Source organism: Aptenodytes patagonicus, chromosome 1, assembly GCF_965638725.1.
Source record: "Aptenodytes patagonicus chromosome 1, bAptPat1.pri.cur, whole genome shotgun sequence".
In the NCBI taxonomy this organism is placed as follows: Eukaryota; Metazoa; Chordata; class Aves; order Sphenisciformes; family Spheniscidae; genus Aptenodytes; species Aptenodytes patagonicus.
Genome location: NC_134949.1, coordinates 70,406,466 through 70,427,958, shown reverse-complemented (window position 1 = coordinate 70,427,958; position 21,493 = coordinate 70,406,466). Strand labels below are relative to the sequence as shown.

The window sequence follows — 21,493 nt, the reverse complement described above, 5'->3', positions numbered from 1 at the left end:
GTAATTGATTTGGAAGGGTCTAAGCCTCCCTCTCCCCTCCTGCCCTAATCTCTCCTCCTTCGTGATTCTGCACGCCTCTCCCATCGCAGGGCTGTTCGTACCCCTTTCCCCGCCACACTCCCTTTTCCTCTACCGTGTCAAGCCCCGCCAGCCTCAGTGCTGTTTCCGACACCTGCTTTTGCAACCACTCGCCGTCCCCAGTTTCTCTCCCAGCTCTCCCCAAAGCTGTAACCCTTTGCTCCGAAGCAGACGGGACATTGCACGCCTGCAGCCGGCAGCACCCTTCCCGGGGACCGCAGGCACCACCTGCCCGACCAGCTCGGTGTGAAGGCAGGGAACCCTCTGCGCCCCCCTCTCCGGTCCCGCCCCGCCGGGCCCCGCGCCTCGCTGGGAGCTGTAGTCCGGGAACTACGAGCCCCAGCGTGCCCCGCCGCCGGCCCCGGGGCCGGGCCGGGCGGGAGCGGCGCGGCATGGCGCTGCGCGGCTGCCTGCGGGCCGGGCGGGGACTGCTGCGCGCCGCGGGGCCGCGGGGGCCGCCCGCCCGCTGGGGCTGCGCCGGGGGCCGGGTGAGCGGCGGGGCCGGGCCCGCCGCCCGCGTCCTTGCCGCGGGCCGGGAAGGGCGCCGCGGGCCGGGGCCGGGTGCGGGGGGGGGGGGAGAGGGAAGGGCTCCCGGCGGCGGGTGACCGTCCCCTCCTCTCGCCTTGCAGCCGCCGGCCTTCGGGTTCCTCTTCGACGTGGACGGGGTGCTGGTGCGGGGCAGCCAGGTGGTGCCCGCCGCCCGCCAGGCCTTCCAGAGGCTGGCGGACAGCAGGGGCCGGCTCCGGGTGCCCGTCGTCTTCCTGACCAACGCCGGCAACTGCCTGAGGTCAGCCAAGGCCCAAGAGCTCTCCCAGGCGCTGGGGCTGCAGGTAACGGCGGCAGGCCCGCGCCCCGGCGGGGGACCGCGAGGCGAGGGGGGAGGAGGCGGCTCCTCCGGCGGGGTCAGACGGATCCCACGCCGCTGGGAAGCGGCCTCTTCACGGCTCCCCCGTTCAGGTGTCCCGGCTTTGGAGGGGAGCACCGGGAGGAGGAAGCCCACCCAGCGCGACTTCCCCGGGAGGGGTGAAGGGCTGGGGGTGGCAGCACCACCGAGTGACTGGTCCTGCCTCGGCCTGAGGGGATGGAGGGAGGCAGGTGGCAGCACGGGGAAGGAGTGCGACCCGACCGCAGGGAGAAGGGGGTAAATCTTCCCCACAGATCCCCCGGCAGTCTCTCCTCCCTCCCGCAGGTGTCTCCGGAGCAGGTGATCCTGTCCCACAGCCCCCTGCGGCTCTTCAGCCAGTTCCACCAGAAGTGCATGCTGGTGGCTGGGCAGGGGCCCGTGGAGGAGAACGCCCAGAAGTATCCTTTGCTGCACGTGTCTTGTGGCGCTCTGCGTGTCCCGCTACCGCTTCCCAGCTAAACGCTGCTGCTCCTGCCCTGCCCATACCCCTGGCACTCACTCGGTCAGCTTGTAGAAGCGCAAGGAAACAGAAGGGCTATCGGTCTCATCCTGTGGGGAGTCACTTACTGTTGATCTCCATCTTGGTCACCTCCTGGCTGTCCTTGGTCTGTGTTTGGCTTCTCACACTGACTACCTCTCCTGTGAGCTGCGTTGCTGTTCCTGCTGGTCGGATGTCACCATGAGGACTCCATTGGCTTTGGGCTTCTCCCACTTTTGAGATGAAATTGTGCTCCGTCCCATTCTTTCTAATGCAAAGTGAATTAGAGACCACCCGCAACTCTCCCACAGCTAAGGTTTTCCCCAGGAATCTGACAGCAACTGAAGGAACTCAAATATCATTAGAACCAGAGTGTCCCAGTACAGGGACGTGGTCTAAATGACAATCCCACATGCGTATTGCCTGGCTGAGGTGAGGGCACAGCAGGTCTGACACATCCCGTGTCTGCAAGGAGGTAAGAACTGCCTGCAGGGTTTGCAACATCTCGGCCTGTACACACACACAGTTGCGCCTTGTACTTAACGTTTGACTTCATTTGGTACAAAACCTTGGCCTGTCTCTCTTTCCCTAAGGCCAGTAGGGTGAGCTAAGGGCAAGGTGTTCTGAAAGCAAGTGCAACTCGTCCTTCACTTGCATTGTTTTATCAGCACAGACCATTTTCTTTTCACTAGCTAAGCTGACCAGAGCTTCAATGATTCTGCTTCTAGCCAAGAAGCCTGACCAGCCCCCTGCGCTGCACCAATATGAGAACCCCGGCCTTAAAGGTCTCCCAAAGCACACCCATTCTGTCTTGGAGCGACCTCTGTTCTTGGCCTAATTCCAGGGATTGTTGATTACAAACTAAATCACCCCAGTCTGTTTTTTTTTGTAACCTTCAGGTTGAAGCACAGCATACAGTTTGACTGAAAGCCGTGAGGTTATGCGTTACCAGGTTAAATAACTGCTCTGCTACTAGGACTTGTATTTCTTAATCCTGTAGATGCTTTTGCAAGTAACTTAAAAAAATAGTCGTCTCCACAACTTTCCTTGATGGTCTGAAATAGGCTGGGGTTCAAGCATGTGGTCACCATAGAGGCACTGAGGAAGGCATATCCCCTGTTAGACATGGTGGATCAGAGCCGGAGACCAAAGGAGCTGGTAATTTCCTGATGGATCAGTAGAACGGGTGGTCTGGTGTGGTGGTGCTTACAGCGTATAGCATGGGGGTGGAGAAGCTGCAGAGGCACAGAGCAGCTGGCTGCTAGTGACTTTCTTTAGCGAGAGCCTGGGACTGGTACTGCGCAGCCAGCATCCATCTGCTCTTTCCAGCGTTGTCTTCTGCTGGAAGGGCAGTGACTTTCCCCTTCCCTTTCTCGTGCCATGCCTGTCTTTCATTGCTGTTCCTTGCGGTGAGTGGTAAGATGATTTGGCTGACATCTCTAGCTCCGAGACAGGAATGCAAGATCTGTGAAATCCAATCTGGGATGCGGGGGGGGGAATCTTTCTTCAGGATTCCAGGTGGCCTTGTCCTGCCTCTTTATGGGACTGCCTTGGCAGGTGCAAAGGAAGCATTTTAGTTTTGTTTTGGAGACAGCATTAGGTTTTGCATTACTAACCCACCCTTTGATTTTTTGTGGCAGCCTCCTCCAACCACTGGCTTCCCTACTGTAGAGGGTAAGTAATAGCCTTTGTTTACACATGAACAGCAAGCAGAAATAACATTCAGGCAAGCCAGGTGGGATGGGAGCTAACAATGTGCTGTCAGCTCATCAGTATCCACAGGCAGCTTATTCAGAGGGTACAGTCAGGAGGCAGCCTTGCTGCCCTCACACAGTGTGAAGCACAAGCTGGTAAGAGCAAAGCCAACTTTTCTCTCTGCCATGTTGCAACATCTGGAAGCAGTGGTGCACGTGGTACAGTGGTATGCAGACTGGAGTCCTGGCACAAGCCGTGTTCGGACGGTAGCTGTATAAGCCATGGCATCCCAGCAGAGGGGTGCTTTTGCTAGTGGGTGGCTTTTGGTAGTGGGTCCTGTACTTGGACTCTCTGAGTTTCCAAGCATCTCTTGAAATCTTCCAGGGGTGATTCTGTTTGGTGAGCCAGTGAGGTGGGAGACAAGCCTGCAACTTATTATTGACATACTCCTGAGCAATGGGAACCCTGGGGCAGAGCTGCAAGATATACCATACCCCCATCTGCCTGTCCTCGCCTGCAACATGGATCTCCTGTGGATGGCCGAAGCCAAGATGCCCAGGTGAAAAGCATGTGTGGTATTTGTTTTAGCCTATTTCATACATCTCTCCTGCAGATGATCTCTTCTTACATACTACATTTTTTAGCATTAGAGTCTGCCTGTATGGCTTAATTAGCAGCAGAGACATGAAAACTGCATGAGAAACAGAGACTAAAACTTTCAAGAAGCAAAAGCCAGACCACTGCCTGTGGAGGTGTGTGTGGGTAGATACCATGTCCAAACTAGGTGGTACCCTGGCTACAGCAGATGGTCCTCCTCTCTGAGGAGTGTTTGCTACTTAAGTGGTGTGACTGGAGATACTGATGACCTCCTTTCTGGACCAGGTTTGGCCATGGCACTTTCCTTCTCTGCTTGGAGAGCATCTACAAGAAAGTGACAGGTCGGGAGCTGAAGTACGAGGCTTTGATTGGCAAACCCAGCAGTGTCACCTACCGCTATGCCGAATACTTGATAAAACAGCAGGCAGAGGAACAGGGCTGGAAGTCTCCCATTCGACGCCTCTATGCAGTTGGGTAAGAGACCGTTTTTCCCACTGGTTTTCTTAGGGAGTTGCATACTGACTTTTCTTAAGTGGTTTTTTTTTAATGGCTATTTCTAAAACGAATACTGAAATCCCCATGCGTCTCTGGAGCCTCACATCCTAGAACAGAGGCTTTTTGCCTCTGTTTTTTGCTTCTAATAATTTGAAGGGCACTGTCAGCCTAGCAAAGCTGTTACTGTAGGATGCAGAGTACGTGTAGCATGACTGGACTAAAGAAAAAGTTAAGAGACCCAGATGTAGTACCATTAGCCCAGTTAGGCCAAACACTTTGGGATGATAGGGAGTACATTACAGTAATGGCTGAAACTGGTATGGGTGCTTTGGATGTGTCTTTTCCCCTTTGAAAGATGTTTATGAAGCATGTGGCCTTCACCACAGCTGAACAGGACACACCAGTAGGTGGACTCACTGGCCCAGGCTGGGTGGTTCTCTTCATGTTAGCGAATATCTTGTGCCCCTTCCTCCCTCAGTGCTGCCTTAATCCCAGTCTGCCAGAGACAGAATTTGATGCTTAGGCTAGTTTCTCATTTCTGTTTCACACTGTGACCTTATCCAGGGATAACCCTATGTCCGATATCTATGGGGCAAACCTCTACAACAACTACCTCAAGTCAGCTCACCAGAACCAGGTCCAGGCTGGGGTGAAGAGGAGCCCGCAGGCAGCCAGTCCCCAAACTGAGGATCACCTCGAGCTGAGGAAGGGCTACAACAATTCAGTGGAGAGCTGCAAGTCGATTCTGGTCTGCACTGGGGTCTACCGTCGCAATGTAGATGTTCCCAGTAACACAGAGGAGTGCATGACGGAGACGGTGTTCCATGGCCATCGGGACTTCTGCTTTGACCCCAGCCTGGTGGAGGCTTCTTACATAGTGCAGGATGTGAATGATGCTGTGCAACTTGCTTTCAAGAAGGAGAACTGGAGCTAGGGTTAAGACAGGTATGCCTAAGGATCTACCATCAGGGATTTTATGTACTGGAAAGGGAAGAGGGGAAGAACGGGGAGAGACGTGGGGTGATCTTCCAATCTAGCCAACATGAAAGAAAACTCCCTGTCAGCACTAAAAGCCCCTTGCTTTTATTGATACTCATCTGCAATCCTCACAGCTGCCAGCAGGTTTTCAACTGTGAAAGGTACATTGCTGCCATCAATAATTGAGCCATAATGGAAACAGGGTATAAGGAGAAGGCTTGTCCCAGCAGTCCCGGTTTTGTTCAGCCATCTGAGTTCTTTCTTTTCTACCCTTTGTACATGAAGATCGGGCAAGCCCACCCTCCTCCTCCCGATGTGTTCGAGGATGAAGTTCTTCCCTGTGCAAGGAGCCACCATCAGCCAATGTACCTTTCGTACAATGTACTATTCGTCCAGTCTGTGACGTGAGCACACCAGAAGCTGTGTTGGGGTGACACTGCCAACGAAAGGCTTTAAGTCTTAACATTCTCCTTATGAAGAATAAGTGCCTATGGACTTTATCAAATTCTGTTTGCTTGGGGATTTGCCACTGCATCACTGTCAGTCTGAAACAAAGTCCCATTTTGCAGTCCTCCGGCAGCTATGGAGAGGCAGGGCCCTTCAAAGGAAGCTGCAGTAGCCAGAGCAACTTGCCGCAGGGCCAAGGAGAAAGTTATATTATTCCCTCCCCGCTAGTTAGCATTCTGTGAAGACTTCTGCCTTTTCGCGTCCCACTAGGGAGCCAGCAGCCTGCTCTCAATAGCAGAGGAAACCACCACAGAGTCTGAATTTCCAGAGGTGTCTTTGCCCAGAGCTCAGTGTTGCAGCAAGAGGCTGTTTTGGCACGCACCCTGACCCCAAATGTTGCAAGGGACATCCACCTGCTCCAGCTGGCACAGCTTCCAAAGAAGGGCCCCTCTGTGGAACAAGGGCCAACCAGAAAGAGTCACAGCCCACCTTTGCTTCTTCCTTGCGTGCAGGGATTGAAAGAGGAGATCATCAAGCCAGGATGGTACCTGAGCCCCAAATCCCCAGTCCTCATCTTTAAGAGTACAAATGTATCTGTCCTTCACTTCCTTTTTTCCTCTCCTCCCTCACATGGTTTGCAACTCAGGGATACCCCATATGGTCTGATCCCTGTTCCCTCCTCTTCCTTTAGCATGCAGGTAGAGTCCTCCTAACATGAATTAGCAGCTGGGACTTGCCTGTCCAGGATCATTTCCATATCCCTAATGACATGCACCTCTGTTTTCCTAGCTTGGGCTATCCAGGGAAAGATCAAGCCCTGTGTCTCCTTAGACAGTCCAAAGAAGTTAAGCAAGCATTGCTCGAGAAACTCCATGTGAAAGATTGGCTCAGCAAGGAGTGCCTTAATTCCAGAGGAGCATTGTGATTTTAGAAGCGTAAATCAGCCTGCATATGTGACAGAAAGCCTTTGGAGCCAGCACAACTGAGTTGGTGTTCCTAGGTATGCTCAGCTCACACCACACTGAGATCAGAAATAGGTCTGCTCTGCCTCCTCTTTCTTCCTTCCTGCTTTACCAGGCAGCTCCATACACAGGGTACAAACAAGATGTTCTGCGCAGAAGTCTGGGTTATTCTTAATTAAAATCTCAGCATCCATGTGCACTGACATTCTGCTTCAGCAGCTCTCCATCCTCGATACTGATGTATCTTCCTAGGAAGGTCACGCTGCAGAGCAGGCTCTTTTCTTAGTTATGCCAGGCTCTGTGTCTGAAGGGGACGGGTGCTTTGTCAGTGACCCAGGCAAAGAGGTCCTTCTCTGTGGCTTCTTTCTCTATACCTTATTTTCTGAATAGGAGCAGAAAAATACCTCTTTTGGGTGAATTTCCCTCCTGTGAAATCCATAGTGGGAAGCAGTCTCTTCCTTTCTTAGCGCTAGCTGGGGTTCTTCTCCTTTGTCTAATCAGGACAAGAATCGCTTGGCTGCTCCTAAAAGCAGACATGATGTGAGGAACACAATCTTAGATTTGAATCCTTTGCCTTTCACTGGAGAGAAAAAAAAAATTACCATTTCATCTACCTACACAAGACAAGAACTTGTCTCCAGTTCCCAGAAGGATAAGTCCAGGGAAGGACTTTGCATAGAACATAGGGAAGGTCTTTTAGCTTTCAGAGCACGTCCACAGTCACAATTGTGCTGTGGACCCAGTGTGCAAGGCCTGAAACTGGAGGCCCAAAACCCATTTATTCATAAACTAGGTCCAGTGTCTCTCAGCCTTTCTTTGCAGAGGTGACATCCAGTGCAGAAAGAGGAATGCTCCCTTTCCTTGCGACATTTGCTAACTTGGGTGGTAAGTTTCATAGGATTAATTGGGAACTGTCTTCTAAGGCATGATTACATAGGCCTCGAAGAGCTGGTTGCTGGCAATAACGCCTTCAATTTGGTAGGTACTTATCTGCAGAAATACTGAGGTCTGTCCATCTGTGTGCAGTAACCTTTGGCAGAGCTCTTTCTTGTTACTTGTTAAGATTGTGGTGCCAGTTACTCAAAGACAAGGTGCTGCTGAATCGGCTGTCCCAAATGGAGCCAGGTGCACTGGCTGCTGCTCCGATGATGGCAGTAGTTTTGTGGAAGGAACTTGCAGAAGAATTTTGAGAAATCTCAAGCGGTTTGTAATTTCATATCAGCATGCGCGGCACATCTCAGCCAGAAGTGAGGTAGGTAGCAAGAGGAAGGAGGTAGCGGTAGCACCTCCTTCAAGAGAGGAAGAGATTTGCATTTGCACAGAGAGTGAGCCAGGCATCTCTGTCTTTGGAATAGCAGTGGAGGTGAGCTGACTGATGTGAATCTGCTTCAGATTCCAAGTCTGCTTTTAGGTCCGGATTTTTTTTTTTTTTTTTTTACCATGTTAGTGACGTTGAAACAGTGCTCTGGGAGTCTTAAAAATGCGTAGGAGGAACTTCAGCGATAAGGAATTCAAGAAACGCTTCGCTTGCGAGTTCAAATTGGACAGAGGGGAGGAGAAGAAATCTAGAAGAATCTTGTACCCTTTCCCCAATTCTTACCAAGTAAGGTTGCATAAAAGGCTCTGCTTGTTGGTCTGTGCACTAATTAGTCAGATGGGCTGCCCTTGGTCTGAGCAACACTGAGACCTTTCCCCTCTTCCCCTGCTCAGCTCCTTGAAGCAGTGCACTTTGCCCAAGTCACTGCCTGGGAACTGCATGGGCACAGTGGATGGAGTAGGAAACCCAGCTGCTGTTGGATACTGGATTGTGAAAGATTTCTACAGAGGAAGGTGCTTGCCAGGTCTCTGTTCCAAGCGTTTTGTGCTAGAGTGCTGTGCAGGCTTCTAGCTTATCTGCAGTTCATTTACGGACATCTGTTATTGCTAAAATTCAGTGAAATCCTTTTTCCTTGGAATTGCAGCTTCCTGGAATTAGCTTCAAGTGTGGCTGGAACAAAACCTTTCCTTTGTCTCGTGTTGCACAGAAGTGGTATTTCTGAAGCCGTATTTCTCTCATTTGGAGCAAGCATACTTCTGTGCAGATTATGGGACCAAGCAGGAGAGGGGACTTCACTTGCTGACCTAATACCTTAATATTTATGTGGTGCACTGCCCTATACAACAAACATGGTGAAGACCCAATCCTATCAACTCCATCTTCCACAGATGGATAGGTTTTAGTCAAGCCTAAAGGGAGCGTGCAGTGACATGAGGCAACTGAGAATAGCAGGGAGGAGCCAGAGGAGGGATAGACCTTGTTTTGGATCTGAAGCAGAGAGCTTTTATTTCATGCAATAATGTGGTGGCCAGAGAGGTCAGTTCCTTTATTCCACAGGACACATGCAACTACTAGCCTGGTGTTCAGGGAGTCATATAACACTACTGTCCCCTTTCTTCCAGTCTTAATCCTGGTGTGTCTTTTTCCCTGCAATAAATGGGTAATGTTTCAGATTCTGTCACGTACACTGTAGCAGAGCGATTACGTATCATACAGAGAAATGACAAGCTGTGATTGTTTTAGATTTCATATTAATTTTGACCCAGTTTCAGAGTTGCTCCTTTGATCTAGCACATATAAAAAATAATAAAAGATGTTTTCTTTGAAAGAAATTTTAAGGTGTTGCGTGTACATTTCATGAGTGTTGTCCTGATGTCTTTCATGTCTTTGCCCTAGGAGATTATCAGGACAAATTCTGTCTTTTGTTCTGTTCATCAAGCCATTCTCATATTTTCTTGAGAGAACCATCTTGAAAGATACCCCTCCAGTTATTCTTTTGATTGGGCGAAACTGTAATTCCCTGTAAGCTCTACATCTGCCATAGTCGGGTGAGATGAGTGCAACTTTGACCATTCCCACTCTGAAGGAGAGAAAAAAAGGACACATCACAAGCTATGATGCCCAGACTGACTGTTCACAGTCAAGAATAGTTTTGGGATGCCACCTGTATATGAGATGATTTCAGGGTAGGCATTTAGTTGTGACCTGACCTAAGCAGTTGTTTGTAACGATTACTTCTACTGGGTGGGGAAGCCACAAGCTAGATGCTACCAACACAATCTGCTATTGCAGATGAAGAACAAGCCTAAGGGCATATGGAAAGCCGTCCTTACCATTAAACGCTTAATCAGCACTGTGATAAACCCTTTGTGATCATAAAAGAAACGCAACTTGTTTGACAAGAGCAGTGCTCTGGTACCATCTGAGAAAGGTGAGTGGAGTTAGGGAGACATATACTAACTGGCAAACTTTCAGATTAGAGCCAAAAGCTTCCACTGATTTCAGCAGGTGGAAAACTAAAGATCCCAGTAGGTGAAAACCATCAGCTTTAATGATCTAGAAACCAAGCCAATTCACTTGCATCGTTCTTATAAGGTATTCCACCAGAAGGTTTTCCATCTACAAAGTTCACAGCTCACAGGAGGCACATTGGACAGCAAAACAAGCATGATTCAGAGCCCTGAGAACTTCTTGATGTTGAAAGGAACAATCGAGAAAGCAGTAAAAGCAGTTTTGGAGGGACAGGGCAAGGATTCCCATTCTCAGCAGAGAAAGGAATCGAGTCGTGTTCTACATCCTGAAGAAATGACCTACGGCCCCGGCCTCTAAGAAATAATAATAAAAAGCATTAACCAGCCCCCTCCTTCTATCCAGTACTCGGGTAATTGGAGGACTCGCCCAAGATAGGGCGGCTCAAGGTTCAGTTGGGCAGAAAGAGATCAAACCCTGAACCTCTTGAATGCTTTTAATCACTATAGTATTGTCAAAGCAAAAAGGCAGCCTAGGGTGAAGGTGTCCCTTGTAGGAGAGAGCCTTAGCTGGAAGCTAGAGTCCCATAGAAATCCTTAACCAACATAAGGAGCAGAGTTAAACATTTGGCATCGTGAAACACTGAAGAAGGAACAACTTGAACAAGAGGGACTGAGAGCCCTGTTCAGGTTGGAGTTTGCTCCCAAGTGGATGCGGTGAGAAATGCCTACCAGAGTAAGCCCTGAGAAGTGCTTAGTCTATAGTTTCTGGTGGGCCTTGAACACAAGCTAAGCAGTTACCTGCTCACCCTGGTAGAGGTGTTGGCCCTTCAGGGGCCTGCCCAAACCCTTCCTTTACTGAATCTACCTAACCTCAATAATAAAAGCACACGTCTTTATGGATCTTTGCAGCCACACAGGCAATTTGATGAAAGTTGTGCACTTAAAGACCTTTACGAATCCAGACTGCAACAGTTTAAAACCCCACACCAGCAAGGCAGCTACACGTTCTCTAGGAACTAAACTGTTCCATCGAGAAATCACTTTTCTCTAATTCACTGTAATAAACCTGCTTTTCTCATTCAGTCAGTTCAACTACTACGATCTTTCACTTTCTCCTCAAGGTCAGTTCCATTACACACTGCGTGCTAAGACTAAGTACAAAATACTAAGAGCAACCCCCAAATCCTCGTCACTCTCCAAACCCCTACCCCGCTACAAGCATGAAAAACATCTCTTTGCATTTTACGCTGGTATCAAAAGCTCTTTGAACTGAAATGTAATTACAAGCGATAGATCGTTACACTTTTACACCCTTTTGAATAGTACATGTATTCCCCAAACCGTAATACTGGATCAGCAGTTTAGTTACAAAGACTCTGCGTTCAGAGGTGGACAAACTGAAGTGTCTTTGAATTTTGGTGCTGGCCAGGTGAAACTCTTCTACGCTTGCCTGCAACTTCAACCCTGACCGTTTGAATGGATAAGTGCAGTACAAAGCGTGTGTCAGAGAATCCCAGAACCTTCCTTTCCCACGCAAAAGGCATTTTAAGTATGGTTAGAGCAGATTACGCTCAAACTCACTGAGATCAGCTTTGCCTCCTTCCCTCCCACTGCTGCCAGTTTCTGACAGCTTACTGTAGGGTATAATTAGGGATTTAGTTTCTGGTCTTTCTTTCAGGCATATATTTGCCTCCTTTTTTTTTTCTTCCCTCAAGAAATCGAGTCATTATTTTGTTTCTTCTTGAGTTCTGCCCTCAAGAAAGTTTTGTCTTTCCCCCAGCAGGGGTATTTTTGAGGGCACACTACTTGTTTCCACTAGTAGTGTAAACTAGAAATGGTAGCATTTTACATATTCAGTATGACTGTTTCACAAAACTCTGTTGTCTGCTGCTTGCCTTTAAATATATGTACACACACACATACTTATGCATACACATTAATACATAAAGAAGCCAAAAAAAAACCTTTGGAGCTGCTAAAGAGTAGAAGCTATTTATAGTTTAACCTTTTAATGTTTTAACAGTAATGGTTAAGCACTAACGCTTCCAAGGACTGCACGTTGCATTAAATAACTGGATCATGTGGGAAGCATCAGCTTGTCATGTCTCATCCTACAGTGTGCTACAAAAAGCTCTTCAGTGCTTTCTCGAGTAGAAGACATTTCTCCCCTCACTCCCATTTTAAGGTACAAGCACAATTTCTGCTTCCTTCCCCACAAATAAGCTCTTTTCTTATTCTCACCTGTTTGTTTGGGTTGTGTTTGCCCTGCTGGAGCCCATGCTCAGCCCAAGGAAGCCCTTGAGATCCCACCCTCCTTCCCAGTGCTTCCCCATCCCTGCTCGTGGCTCCCCTTGCCCTATAGCCATAGGTCCCTGTTCCCACCTGCCTGCCTTGGATGCAGGGACCTTCCCAGACCCAGCAGGGATCCTTTAGGTCTCTGGAGAACCATTGCCATAAGGCTCCTCTTGCCCTGTTCAGGCAGCCTCAGCCCAGCAGGACTGTGCTCCCCAGGGTACAAAAGGTGCAAACCCCTTCACTAAGCACGTGCTAGCCCAGGCAGGCCCACTTAACACCCGGCTCCCCCCCAGGTGCCTCACGTCCCCCGTTCCCCTGGGCTGAGCTCGCCACATCACCTGGCTGGTGTGTCAGAGCCCTTTTCCCCAGGTGGGCAGGCCAGCTGCGGGTGACAGCCCATCCCTCCTGAAGCCTAGGGACCCCCATCCAATTGCACTTACCCCAGCAGGTGGGACAGATGCCAGCCCAGCAAGAAACACACCCAAACCTTTGTGAAACGAGGCTTCTTTGTGAAATGAGCCTCTGGACCGAAAGCAGAGGAGACGCGAGTGCCTATGGGCAGACTGCCAGGGCAGCTAAGTGAGCATGTCCAGCCTACGGTGCCCAGGGTGCAGGGAAGCACATTGCCCAGGAAACTTGGAGCATGAGAGCCAACGAGGCAAAGCTGTCACCGTCTGCTGCCCAGGTAGGGCAGGAGCAACCCTCTCTGCGTGAGGGCTGTTGCCCTGAGCAGCCCAGATGGATGCTTGGTTTTCACTCCACATCCTCTCGTAGAAGTGGAAAACTTTTCTTGCAGGGGAATAGGTGAATGTGGTAGGAGCAAGACCGATTTAGCTAATCCTCAGGAGTGACCACACATTAATCATGCCAGTGACACAAGCGTTGGCTTACCCTGAGAAGGGTCAGGTGAATGTACCCACGTTAGATAAAGACCAGGATCCAGTACATAAGAATGTGGTTTTACCTTCTACCCTTGATCACACACGCTTACACTGCCATCTAACCCAGTCTTTCTGTGGAAACCAAATTAGGAGACACAGCCGGTGCTGTTCACAAACCCTCGCTGCCACCCTGAGCCATCCTGAACTGGGCAACTCCCGACACCAGTCAAAGAGACATAGCACTGGGCCCTGCTCAAACCTGAAAGAGCAACGCAGACAGCAAACATTCTCCTTGGCCATGGCCTCGAGCCCCACGCTCCCTATATAACAGAGATCATCCAACAGAGCCGTAAGCAAGGTGTTTGTGGGGTTGTACAAAAATTGTAGCCAAAGCAATTGTTTGGCCATGTTTTTTTTTTTTCTTTGGCAGGCAAGTCTGTCAAAGAGAGAAAGCCTTGCCAGCGAAACACGCAGCACTCGGTGGAAGAGCCCAGGTGCAGCGCCTTCACCTCTGACAAAGTCCACATACCTTGAGAAGCTGTAGAGCAAAGCAAACACAATGGGAACGTATCTGGCAAGAAAGGAGAGGCGGCTCGCTGCTCGCTGTCTTCTTGCATCTTGAATGACCTCAGACTAAGCTGCTTGGCTGAGAGTGGTGCTGGATTGCTTCTGTCACACAAAAGCTTGCTGTTTTCCTGTGACGGATGGCTGTGGGCCGGCACCACACCCCAGCAATGCAGAGGGAAGAGTGTCCCCTGCATCACTGTGGAGGCAGCAACGTGGCAGTGCCTCCGAGGCATTGACATGGGATGTGGATCGGGGGGAGCAGCCCCTGGGGAAGGGCAGCCCCATGGCTCTGTGTAACAGAGGGGATGCTGGAGCTATGACCCTCGGGCCAAGTGCCTCAGCAGAGGCCCACGAGCTGCCTGGACTAAATGCAGGCAGCACTGTAGAGGGCTGTCGGTAGCCTGCCGTGAGAGGTCCTCAGCCTCAGGCTGCCATGCAGTCGCCTGCTGGAAAATAAATGGCGACAGCCCTCTTTGGACCCACCTGATCTTAAACTTGTGACTGCCAGTGACACTTGTCACAGTTACAAGGCTAGCGGTGCTGCCCGCTGTATCCTGGTCCCTCTGTGAGCATCTGCATAGGTGTCCTGCCTGTTCTGCCCTGGGGTGAGGCCTCGTGTCCTCCATCCTGGCACCAGGCTAGGATACACCAGCCCATTCACTGCCCTCCAGGCTGGACTGTTCTTTTGAACACTCATGTTTCTTATGATATGCTATAATTACTGACCTTCTTAAAAGGAAGTATTTTTATTTGCTAATTGAAATGTGGAATTAGGGAGAAAGGGCCCTTACACAGCAAGAGAGCACATGCGTGTTCCATCTCATCTGATGCTACATACCATGACAAGGTGAGTTAGAGGAAGGCAATGAACACAAGTAGTGCTGATGCAAGGTTGAATCTTGGCAAGTGTATCCTAGCATTGAAAACACAATGTGAGTGTAGCAGAAAATAGGTGTCCCCCATCCTAGCTGCGACCCAGCCGTGCAGGTAATGGCAGCAGAGATGCAGCAGCATGGACTTTAAAGCAAGATAGCAACCAGCGTGGGAGACCATGGGAATGCCTGCGTGTTGCTATCCCAGTTTAAAGGTTGTACCACTTCAGTACCGTGCTGCCCAGGTAACTACATTAAAGCTTGCATAGCCTCCAGTTATCTTTTTTTCCCTCCTCTGTTTTGACCATTCTTTTAGAAAACTAATTTCTCTGTGCCCCCTCACGCCGGTCTCCATTGACAGTAACGCTTTTGCTGTGATTCTTCTTCTTCCCCTGCTTTTCCTCTTGATTATTGCTGTGTGTCTAAAGAAATCTTTGTGTCAACCCACCTCGGCTTCTCCCCTTCCCTATCATCTCAATTATTTCTTTGTTTCAGGTTTAAGCATGAATTCTCCTGGTACCCCAGACCAATTTCTCCTTGTTGTCAAGAGCAGCCAGTGACATTTACTGGAGAAGGGCTCCTCAGGGAGCCCGCACCAACATGTATTAGATGGTTGTCACTGCTGTCCCGGATGTCCTTTCTCAGTACTAAGCATCTGGGTTTTGCTCAACCCCGTGTGTTGATTAGCAACACCCTCAAAAGTCAAGCTATTTTGGATCTTTATCACGAAGTGTAGTTAATACAGACATTTGTGGGTACAGCTTATTCAGTATGCTTCACATCATTGACAGGCAGCGCCCAGCTCATCACCGGTGGGCACAGGTAGGAATGAGGGACTGGTGACACTGAGCACCAAGCCACTTTGAAACATGGTGTGCCAAGTCATTAGTGCTGGTGCTGTGACAGATCCAGCCAGCCAAGCTCAATTCAAGGCCATTATTAGCGGGTCAATAAAGGCCCCGACTGGTGCTTTCAGTAGAAGTAGGAACTTTAGGGCTATTCACATCAATTTAAAGCCACTGCCCCATCACGGCAAGCTGGGCAGAGCCCTCAGTATGTGGCTTGGCTCAACTCAGGAAATCAGTGGGGTAAAAGCCACTTACTTTGATGCACAATTACTTACAACAGACCGCAAGTACCGGCAGCCAAATGTCCAGCGCCACAGATGAAGAGCCACAAGCGAGTGCTTCGCTGTAGGCTCTGTGCCAGGCCACTGGCCCTCGTCTTGGTCATCGGGGGAGGCTGAAGTACTTCTGATTTTCTGGAGTGGGTGCCGGGGGCTGTGGCACAGCCACGGGTGACTCGCCCAGGCCCGGCCGGCTCCATTCACGGGGGTCTGGGGGGCAGGAGGCAGCCGGGCCATGCTCCCCGAGATCTGGCTCTATCGCGGCCTCGGGAACGGGGAGGGGGGCGCCTTCCTCCCCCTCCCCTTCTCGCCCCCCTCCTCTCCTCCCCTCCCCCGGCCGCACAGCCGCTCTCCGCTCCCCCACCCCCCAGCCCACCCACCGCCGCCAGCGGAGACGCCCGCCCCGGCTCCGGCAGCTGCTGCGGTTGCGGCTCGGCGCCGCCCCCGGCCTCCCCCGCCGCGCCCCGCCGGCTCCAGCCGCTCGGGCTCCCCGCACCGCTGCCGCCGCCGCTGCCCCTGCCGGTGCGGCGGCGCGGGGCGCGGGGGGCGGGCCGGGGGCGGGCCGGGGGCCGCGGCGCGGCCGTCGGGCCCGGCGCGCCGGCTCGGGGGCCGGGGAGGACCATGCACCGCGCTGCCTCCAACCAGCGCTCGGTCTCCTCCTCCTCGGGCTCTTTCCAGCCGCCGCCGCCGCCGCCGCTGCCGCACGCCGCCGACCGGCAGCCCCTCTTCCCGGGGGGCTCCAGCAGCGGCGGCAGCCGGCGGGGCTCGGGGTCGAGCTCGGGCTCGGCGCGGGCCCGCCGCCCCCGCAGCCCCCGCAGCAGCACCGAGGAGGAGGAGGAGGAGGAGGAGGAGGAAGAGGAGGAGGACAGCATCAGCATCAGCAAGCCCCTGGTGCCGCCGCCCGCCGCCCCGCTGCCCGCCGCCGCTTCGCCGCTCCCCAGCAGCAGCAGCAGCAGCGGCGGCGGCGGCGGCGGGAGCCCGGGCCGCAGCATGACGGCGGCGGAGCTGTACGGGGCGGCGGCGGCGGCGGGCGGCGGGGCGGGGGGCGGCGGGGCGGCGGCGGGGGCGCTGCTGGGGCCCGGCGGGGCGGCGGGCGGGCGGCGCTGGGGCTTCCAGGCGCTGTCCCTGGTGCTGCTGCTGGGGCAGGGCGCGCTGCTGGACCTCTACCTGATCGCCGTCACCGACCTGTACTGGTGCAGCTGGATCGCCACCGACCTGGTGCTGGCGGCCGGCTGGGGCATCTTCTTCTGCCGCAACAGCCGGGCGCGCCGCCGGGAGCGGCTCCCGCCGCCCCCCGGGCCGCCGCCGCCGCACCCGCTGCTGCTGCACGGCCCCCCCGGCGGCCGCGGGGCCGGGGGCCGTGGGGCCGGGGGCCCCCCCCGCGGCGGCGACTTCGCCTACGCGCACCTCGCCTGGCTCATCTACTCCATCGCCTTCACGCCCAAGGCGGCGCTGATCCTGGGCACCTCCATCCTGGAGCTGATCGAGCTGCGCCTGCCGCTGGGCACCACCGGCTTCCGCATCACCCTGGCGCTCTCCGCCCCGCTGCTGTACTGCCTGCTGCGGGCCATCGGCACCGAGGGCGCCGGGCAGCTGCTCCTGCCGCCGCAGCCGCCGCCGCAGCACCGCGCCGCCGCCGCCTTCCTCGCCACCTGCCTCGACCTGCTCGACAGCTTCTCCTTGCTGGAGCTGGTGCTGCAGACCGGGCGGCCGGCGCCGCTGCCCGCCCCGCTGCGCTACCTCCTCATCGCCGTCTACTTCCTCTGCCTGGCCTCGCCGGTGCTGTGGCTCTACGAGCTCAGCGCCGCCCGCCCCCCCGGCGCCGCCCGCCTCGCCCTCCACCTCCTGCTGCCCGCCGGGCTGCTGGACGCCCCGCTCCTGGCGCTCCGCTGCCTCCTGCTCCTGCGCTACCAGCAGCCGCTCTCCCTCTTCATGCTGAAGAACCTCTTCTTCCTGGCCTGCCGCGGCCTGGAGGCGCTGGAGACCTGCTGCCTCCTCCGCCCCGCCGCCGCCCCGCCGCCCGCCAAGTACGGCCCCGCCGCCGCCGCCCCCGCCGCCGCCGCCCCGCTGGCCCACGGGCTCTCCGACGCCGACGTGGGCCCCCACGGGTACGTGAACGCCTTGGCGGTCACCGCCCAGGGCTGAGCCCCCCCGGCCGCCGCCCCCGGAGGGGCTCCCGCCGCCTCCGGGTCCGCTCCCGGCAGAGTCTCTCTGCGTTTCTGCTCAGGTTCCCGCCGCCGTGGCCGAGCAGGGGAAGGGGACGCGGGCTCCCCCGTCGGACTCTCGCTCTCCTCCTCCCTTTCCCGCGGACGAATCCATCAGCGGAAGCTCAACGCAAACCCGACTACCTGCAGGAGCCTATGGCGGAGGCTTGTCCCCGGAACACGCACCTGCCCTTCACGACGAGTCTTCTTCTAGTGCTTCTGCCCCTCTGCACTGTTTGGAGAGTCCCACTCTTCCCCTCCCGCTCCCCACCAGGACATCGTGTTGCTTTGTGACCACAAAGGTTTAGTTTTTCCTTTTCCTCCTAAACAACAGGGACCAGTGGATCTCGTCCCCTCCTTTAAGAACTCCTGCTGACCACGATGACGAGATGTGAGAGGGGTCTGACCAGCAGAGACGTGCCTTCGGGGTGCGGGCAGGACAAAAGGAAGCACGCTTTGGTTTCGCTAGGTCTTGCAAAGCTGCCACCTGTTTCCCAGCAGCAGAGCTGCAGAGGGTCTTTGCGTGCCAGCTGGGGAACCTCTGGGTGCACGCCGGCCATCTGGTCATTTCAAGCCTAGGAGCCACTTTCTCCAAGCTGAAAATGTCTACCTCTGTGCTTCAACCTTTTGCATCTTACGTTGACTTCACACGCTAAAGAAACACGTGAATCCAGCACGGACATAATCCAGGGGCTTAGACCCCATTTCACTACCACTGAGACATTTATTTCTGGTGAGAACAGGGTTTGCAGCAGCCTACTGCTTGCTTCAGACAGCAGCACCCAAATGCTGGGGCTCTCATTTCTCTGTGAATATGCATGTTTATGGGATCAGTGTTGGTTTTCTTTTATGCAGAGCGTAGGGACTCCCTTTACACAGGCCGGGAAGGCTGGAAAGATTTCCTCTGGCCTCCCTCGATGTCTGTTTGAGAGAGCAGAGACGGGGCTAAGCCTGCAAACTGCCCCCTCTCAAACAGCAGAACAGAGGATGTCAGCGCTGCTCGGGGTGGGCCCTGGGCTCTGGTGAACCTCACTTTTCAGCACAGAGCTCCCGAGCTTTGGTGAAAGCCCACACACCAGCATCCCGTCCTCCATGTGCATGTGGTTAAGGGTGGGTGGGGAAAAAGTTAATTGTTAGTAACCTCTCATAGAAACATGGTTATCTTTGGTTTTAAGCTCCATGAATGTTTGGTGGGGGTTAAGGCCTGCTCTTCTGCCTGGCTACAGCTGCTCCTGAAACCAGCCAAATGGAAGCAGGAGCACAGAGGCCACGTTTGGAGGAAAGACTTTGCCCCTCCCAGGCTTATATTTTTGTTATCTGGGCAAGGCTGCGTTCATTGGGAAAATGCCAGTTTCCCGTCCTGAGCCTTTTTTCAAGCTGTCCTGATGGGAAGGGGAAATAAAGCACAACCAACTGCTACCCAGAGCCAACAGCAGGACTGCAGGCGCAGCCCTGACTTCTGCACACACATCCATTCCCTCCTTCAGGGCTCGGGCTTCAGTGGGACCGAGCCTCCATCCCACCTCCCTTTTCACAGAGTGGGATCAACTGCCTGCTCCGGAGGACTGCTACAACAAAATGTTTACAGTCTGGTAACTTCCAGCTCCTGCAGGCAGAAGTGGGGGTGCCATGGGGCTCTTCTCCCCCAGCTCTTGGGTGGCTGATGAGTTTCGAGGGGCTAGAAAAGGCCCTAGAAAAGATGGGGCAATAGCGCTGTTCTGTTCAGAGCTGCTGCTCTCCCCACGCCAAACGGAGAGTCGGCAAAGGCCAGGCTTAACTTTCCCACCAGTGCTTTATTTTTAACCTGAGCCCTTACGTGGGCAATTGTGTGAATTTTGGCCAGCGGCCTTCCTCTTCAGTAACTTCTTCTTGTCTGGACAATCTTGGTGCTGTGAGTGACTGTGATTGTAAAACTTGGTACTGTGAACTTTTCCTATGTGATGTGAGATGTGTCGAGGGGATGCTAACTTCCTGGCCAAAGGAGGTGTAATTACAGGTATATTATGCTTGTACAGATATTTGTTTCCTTGCACCTTCCTTTTTCAGCATTAAACAGATAGCAAAAGCTCAGAAAGAACTACAGTATTGTTTAAGAGAGAATGAGATGATACCTGTACCTAGGAGTACTCCATGCTTCAGTCAAACAGCTGAAGAAAAAAAGAAAAAAAACCCAACGACTTCACCAAAAACAAGGTGAAGGAAAAAAAGCTATTCACCCCAACTATGTTTTGCTGCTCCTACGGCCAAGTTCACAGCAGCACCAAAGTGCGCAGAACATCCCTAATACACTGAAGCGTAAGCATAGTTGAGAGACTAGGAGAATCACAGCAGAATTGTTAACAAGTCCTACTTCAGCACCCCTTCATAGCACATTACAAAGTTGCTGTTTCAACAGTGAGTGCCTTTTTCCATTTAAGATATTACTGAGAAAATGGCATATTTGAAATTTTTTCTAGCCATGGTGTATTTAAACCATTGACGGTGAAATCACAGTTCAAATTTGTCTGTGGAGGCAAAGGTTGCCCGGGACAGGTGACCCCGCCAAGGGATGCTTCTGTTGCATAGAATTCCTTTGTAGAAAAAGTGGTTCTTTGTGGTGGCACGCTTTCTAGGTTGTTGGTAAATGTGCTGTTCGGAGAGCGTAAAGCTCTCAAAGTAGCTGGCTGTACGGAAGGCCCCTTGCAACTAAAAGGGCAGCTCTGCTGCCACTTCGATTGCTTACTACAGAGAAACATTTAAAGCTCTTCAGTGTCTTGTTTATAAGCCCGCTCCACCGCCTGAATTCCCTTCTCTTTGGTAATTGAGCTCTCGCTTCCGTTCAAACCCTTCTGCCGCATTATAGACCCGTTTGCAGAAGGGAGAGATAGTGGTACCATTAAAGTGCAAACGATACCTCACCCGATGCGCCTTGCACACCTACCTGTATATTCTGCCAACATTAAATTGCCGGTCCAGGTCAGTAACACTTTGCTAAGTGAAGTTGTGCCACGCTAAGACATACGTCCCCTACAAGCCTTGTAACACAACTCAGCTCGTTAGCATTTTATTGGTCTCCCTGCTATCCTGATGAGAGAGATGACTGCTCCCAGGAGGGGAAACTGAAGTGAGAGATAAGGCCTGTGGCCAATGGACACTTGGCATCCCCCTGGCATTAATCAGAACTTGTATTTTTTAAAAAGCAAGATTGTTAAAATAAAATTAGAAACTTGTGACTGATTTTGCTCTTTTTTCCCCCTCCTTTGAGTCTTGCTGGGCTATTCAATTTTGCATTCAGGGACCAACAGATGTATTAAAGGTACTTGATTTCCTCATGTTGGATTGCTAAAATAGCGTCTGGATTTTTCCCTCAAACAAACTTCTTGTAGGTGAAAGCAAATTCTAAAAGCTGCGACACCAAGGGAGCTATTTGAAAAGGGAATGACCAAGGCAAGAAAATCCAGATGACGCTTCTGAGCTTCCTATTTAAATGACTTACAGCAATTCATACCACTTGAAAAACGCTCATGGGGGGAAAAAAAAAAAACCAAACAGATTTACACACTAATTGCTGTAAGATAAAAGAAACTTTAAGAAGTGGAATCATCAAGGTGACAATTATTCACCTAATCTGAGAATTGGGTTCTCAC

The 21,493-nt window shown here is 52.6% G+C and overlaps 2 protein-coding genes across 2 annotated transcripts; both read left to right on the top strand.

Moving 5' to 3' along the window:
- Nucleotides 1-470: 470 nt before the first annotated feature.
- Nucleotides 471-9,283, top strand: HDHD5 (haloacid dehalogenase like hydrolase domain containing 5). The gene is made up of 8 exons (XM_076341537.1): nucleotides 471-566; nucleotides 708-908; nucleotides 1,268-1,380; nucleotides 2,525-2,618; nucleotides 3,101-3,134; nucleotides 3,540-3,714; nucleotides 4,038-4,226; nucleotides 4,812-9,283. The coding sequence occupies exons 1-8, from the start codon at nucleotides 471-473 to the stop codon at nucleotides 5,179-5,181; spliced, it is 1,272 nt and encodes a 423-aa protein (XP_076197652.1). The 3' UTR covers nucleotides 5,182-9,283.
- A 7,001-nt stretch (nucleotides 9,284-16,284) lies between these two features.
- Nucleotides 16,285-21,076, top strand: TMEM121B (transmembrane protein 121B). The gene is made up of 2 exons (XM_076328600.1): nucleotides 16,285-16,577; nucleotides 16,749-21,076. The coding sequence occupies exons 1-2, from the start codon at nucleotides 16,285-16,287 to the stop codon at nucleotides 17,806-17,808; spliced, it is 1,353 nt and encodes a 450-aa protein (XP_076184715.1). The 3' UTR covers nucleotides 17,809-21,076.
- Nucleotides 21,077-21,493: the final 417 nt, after the last annotated feature.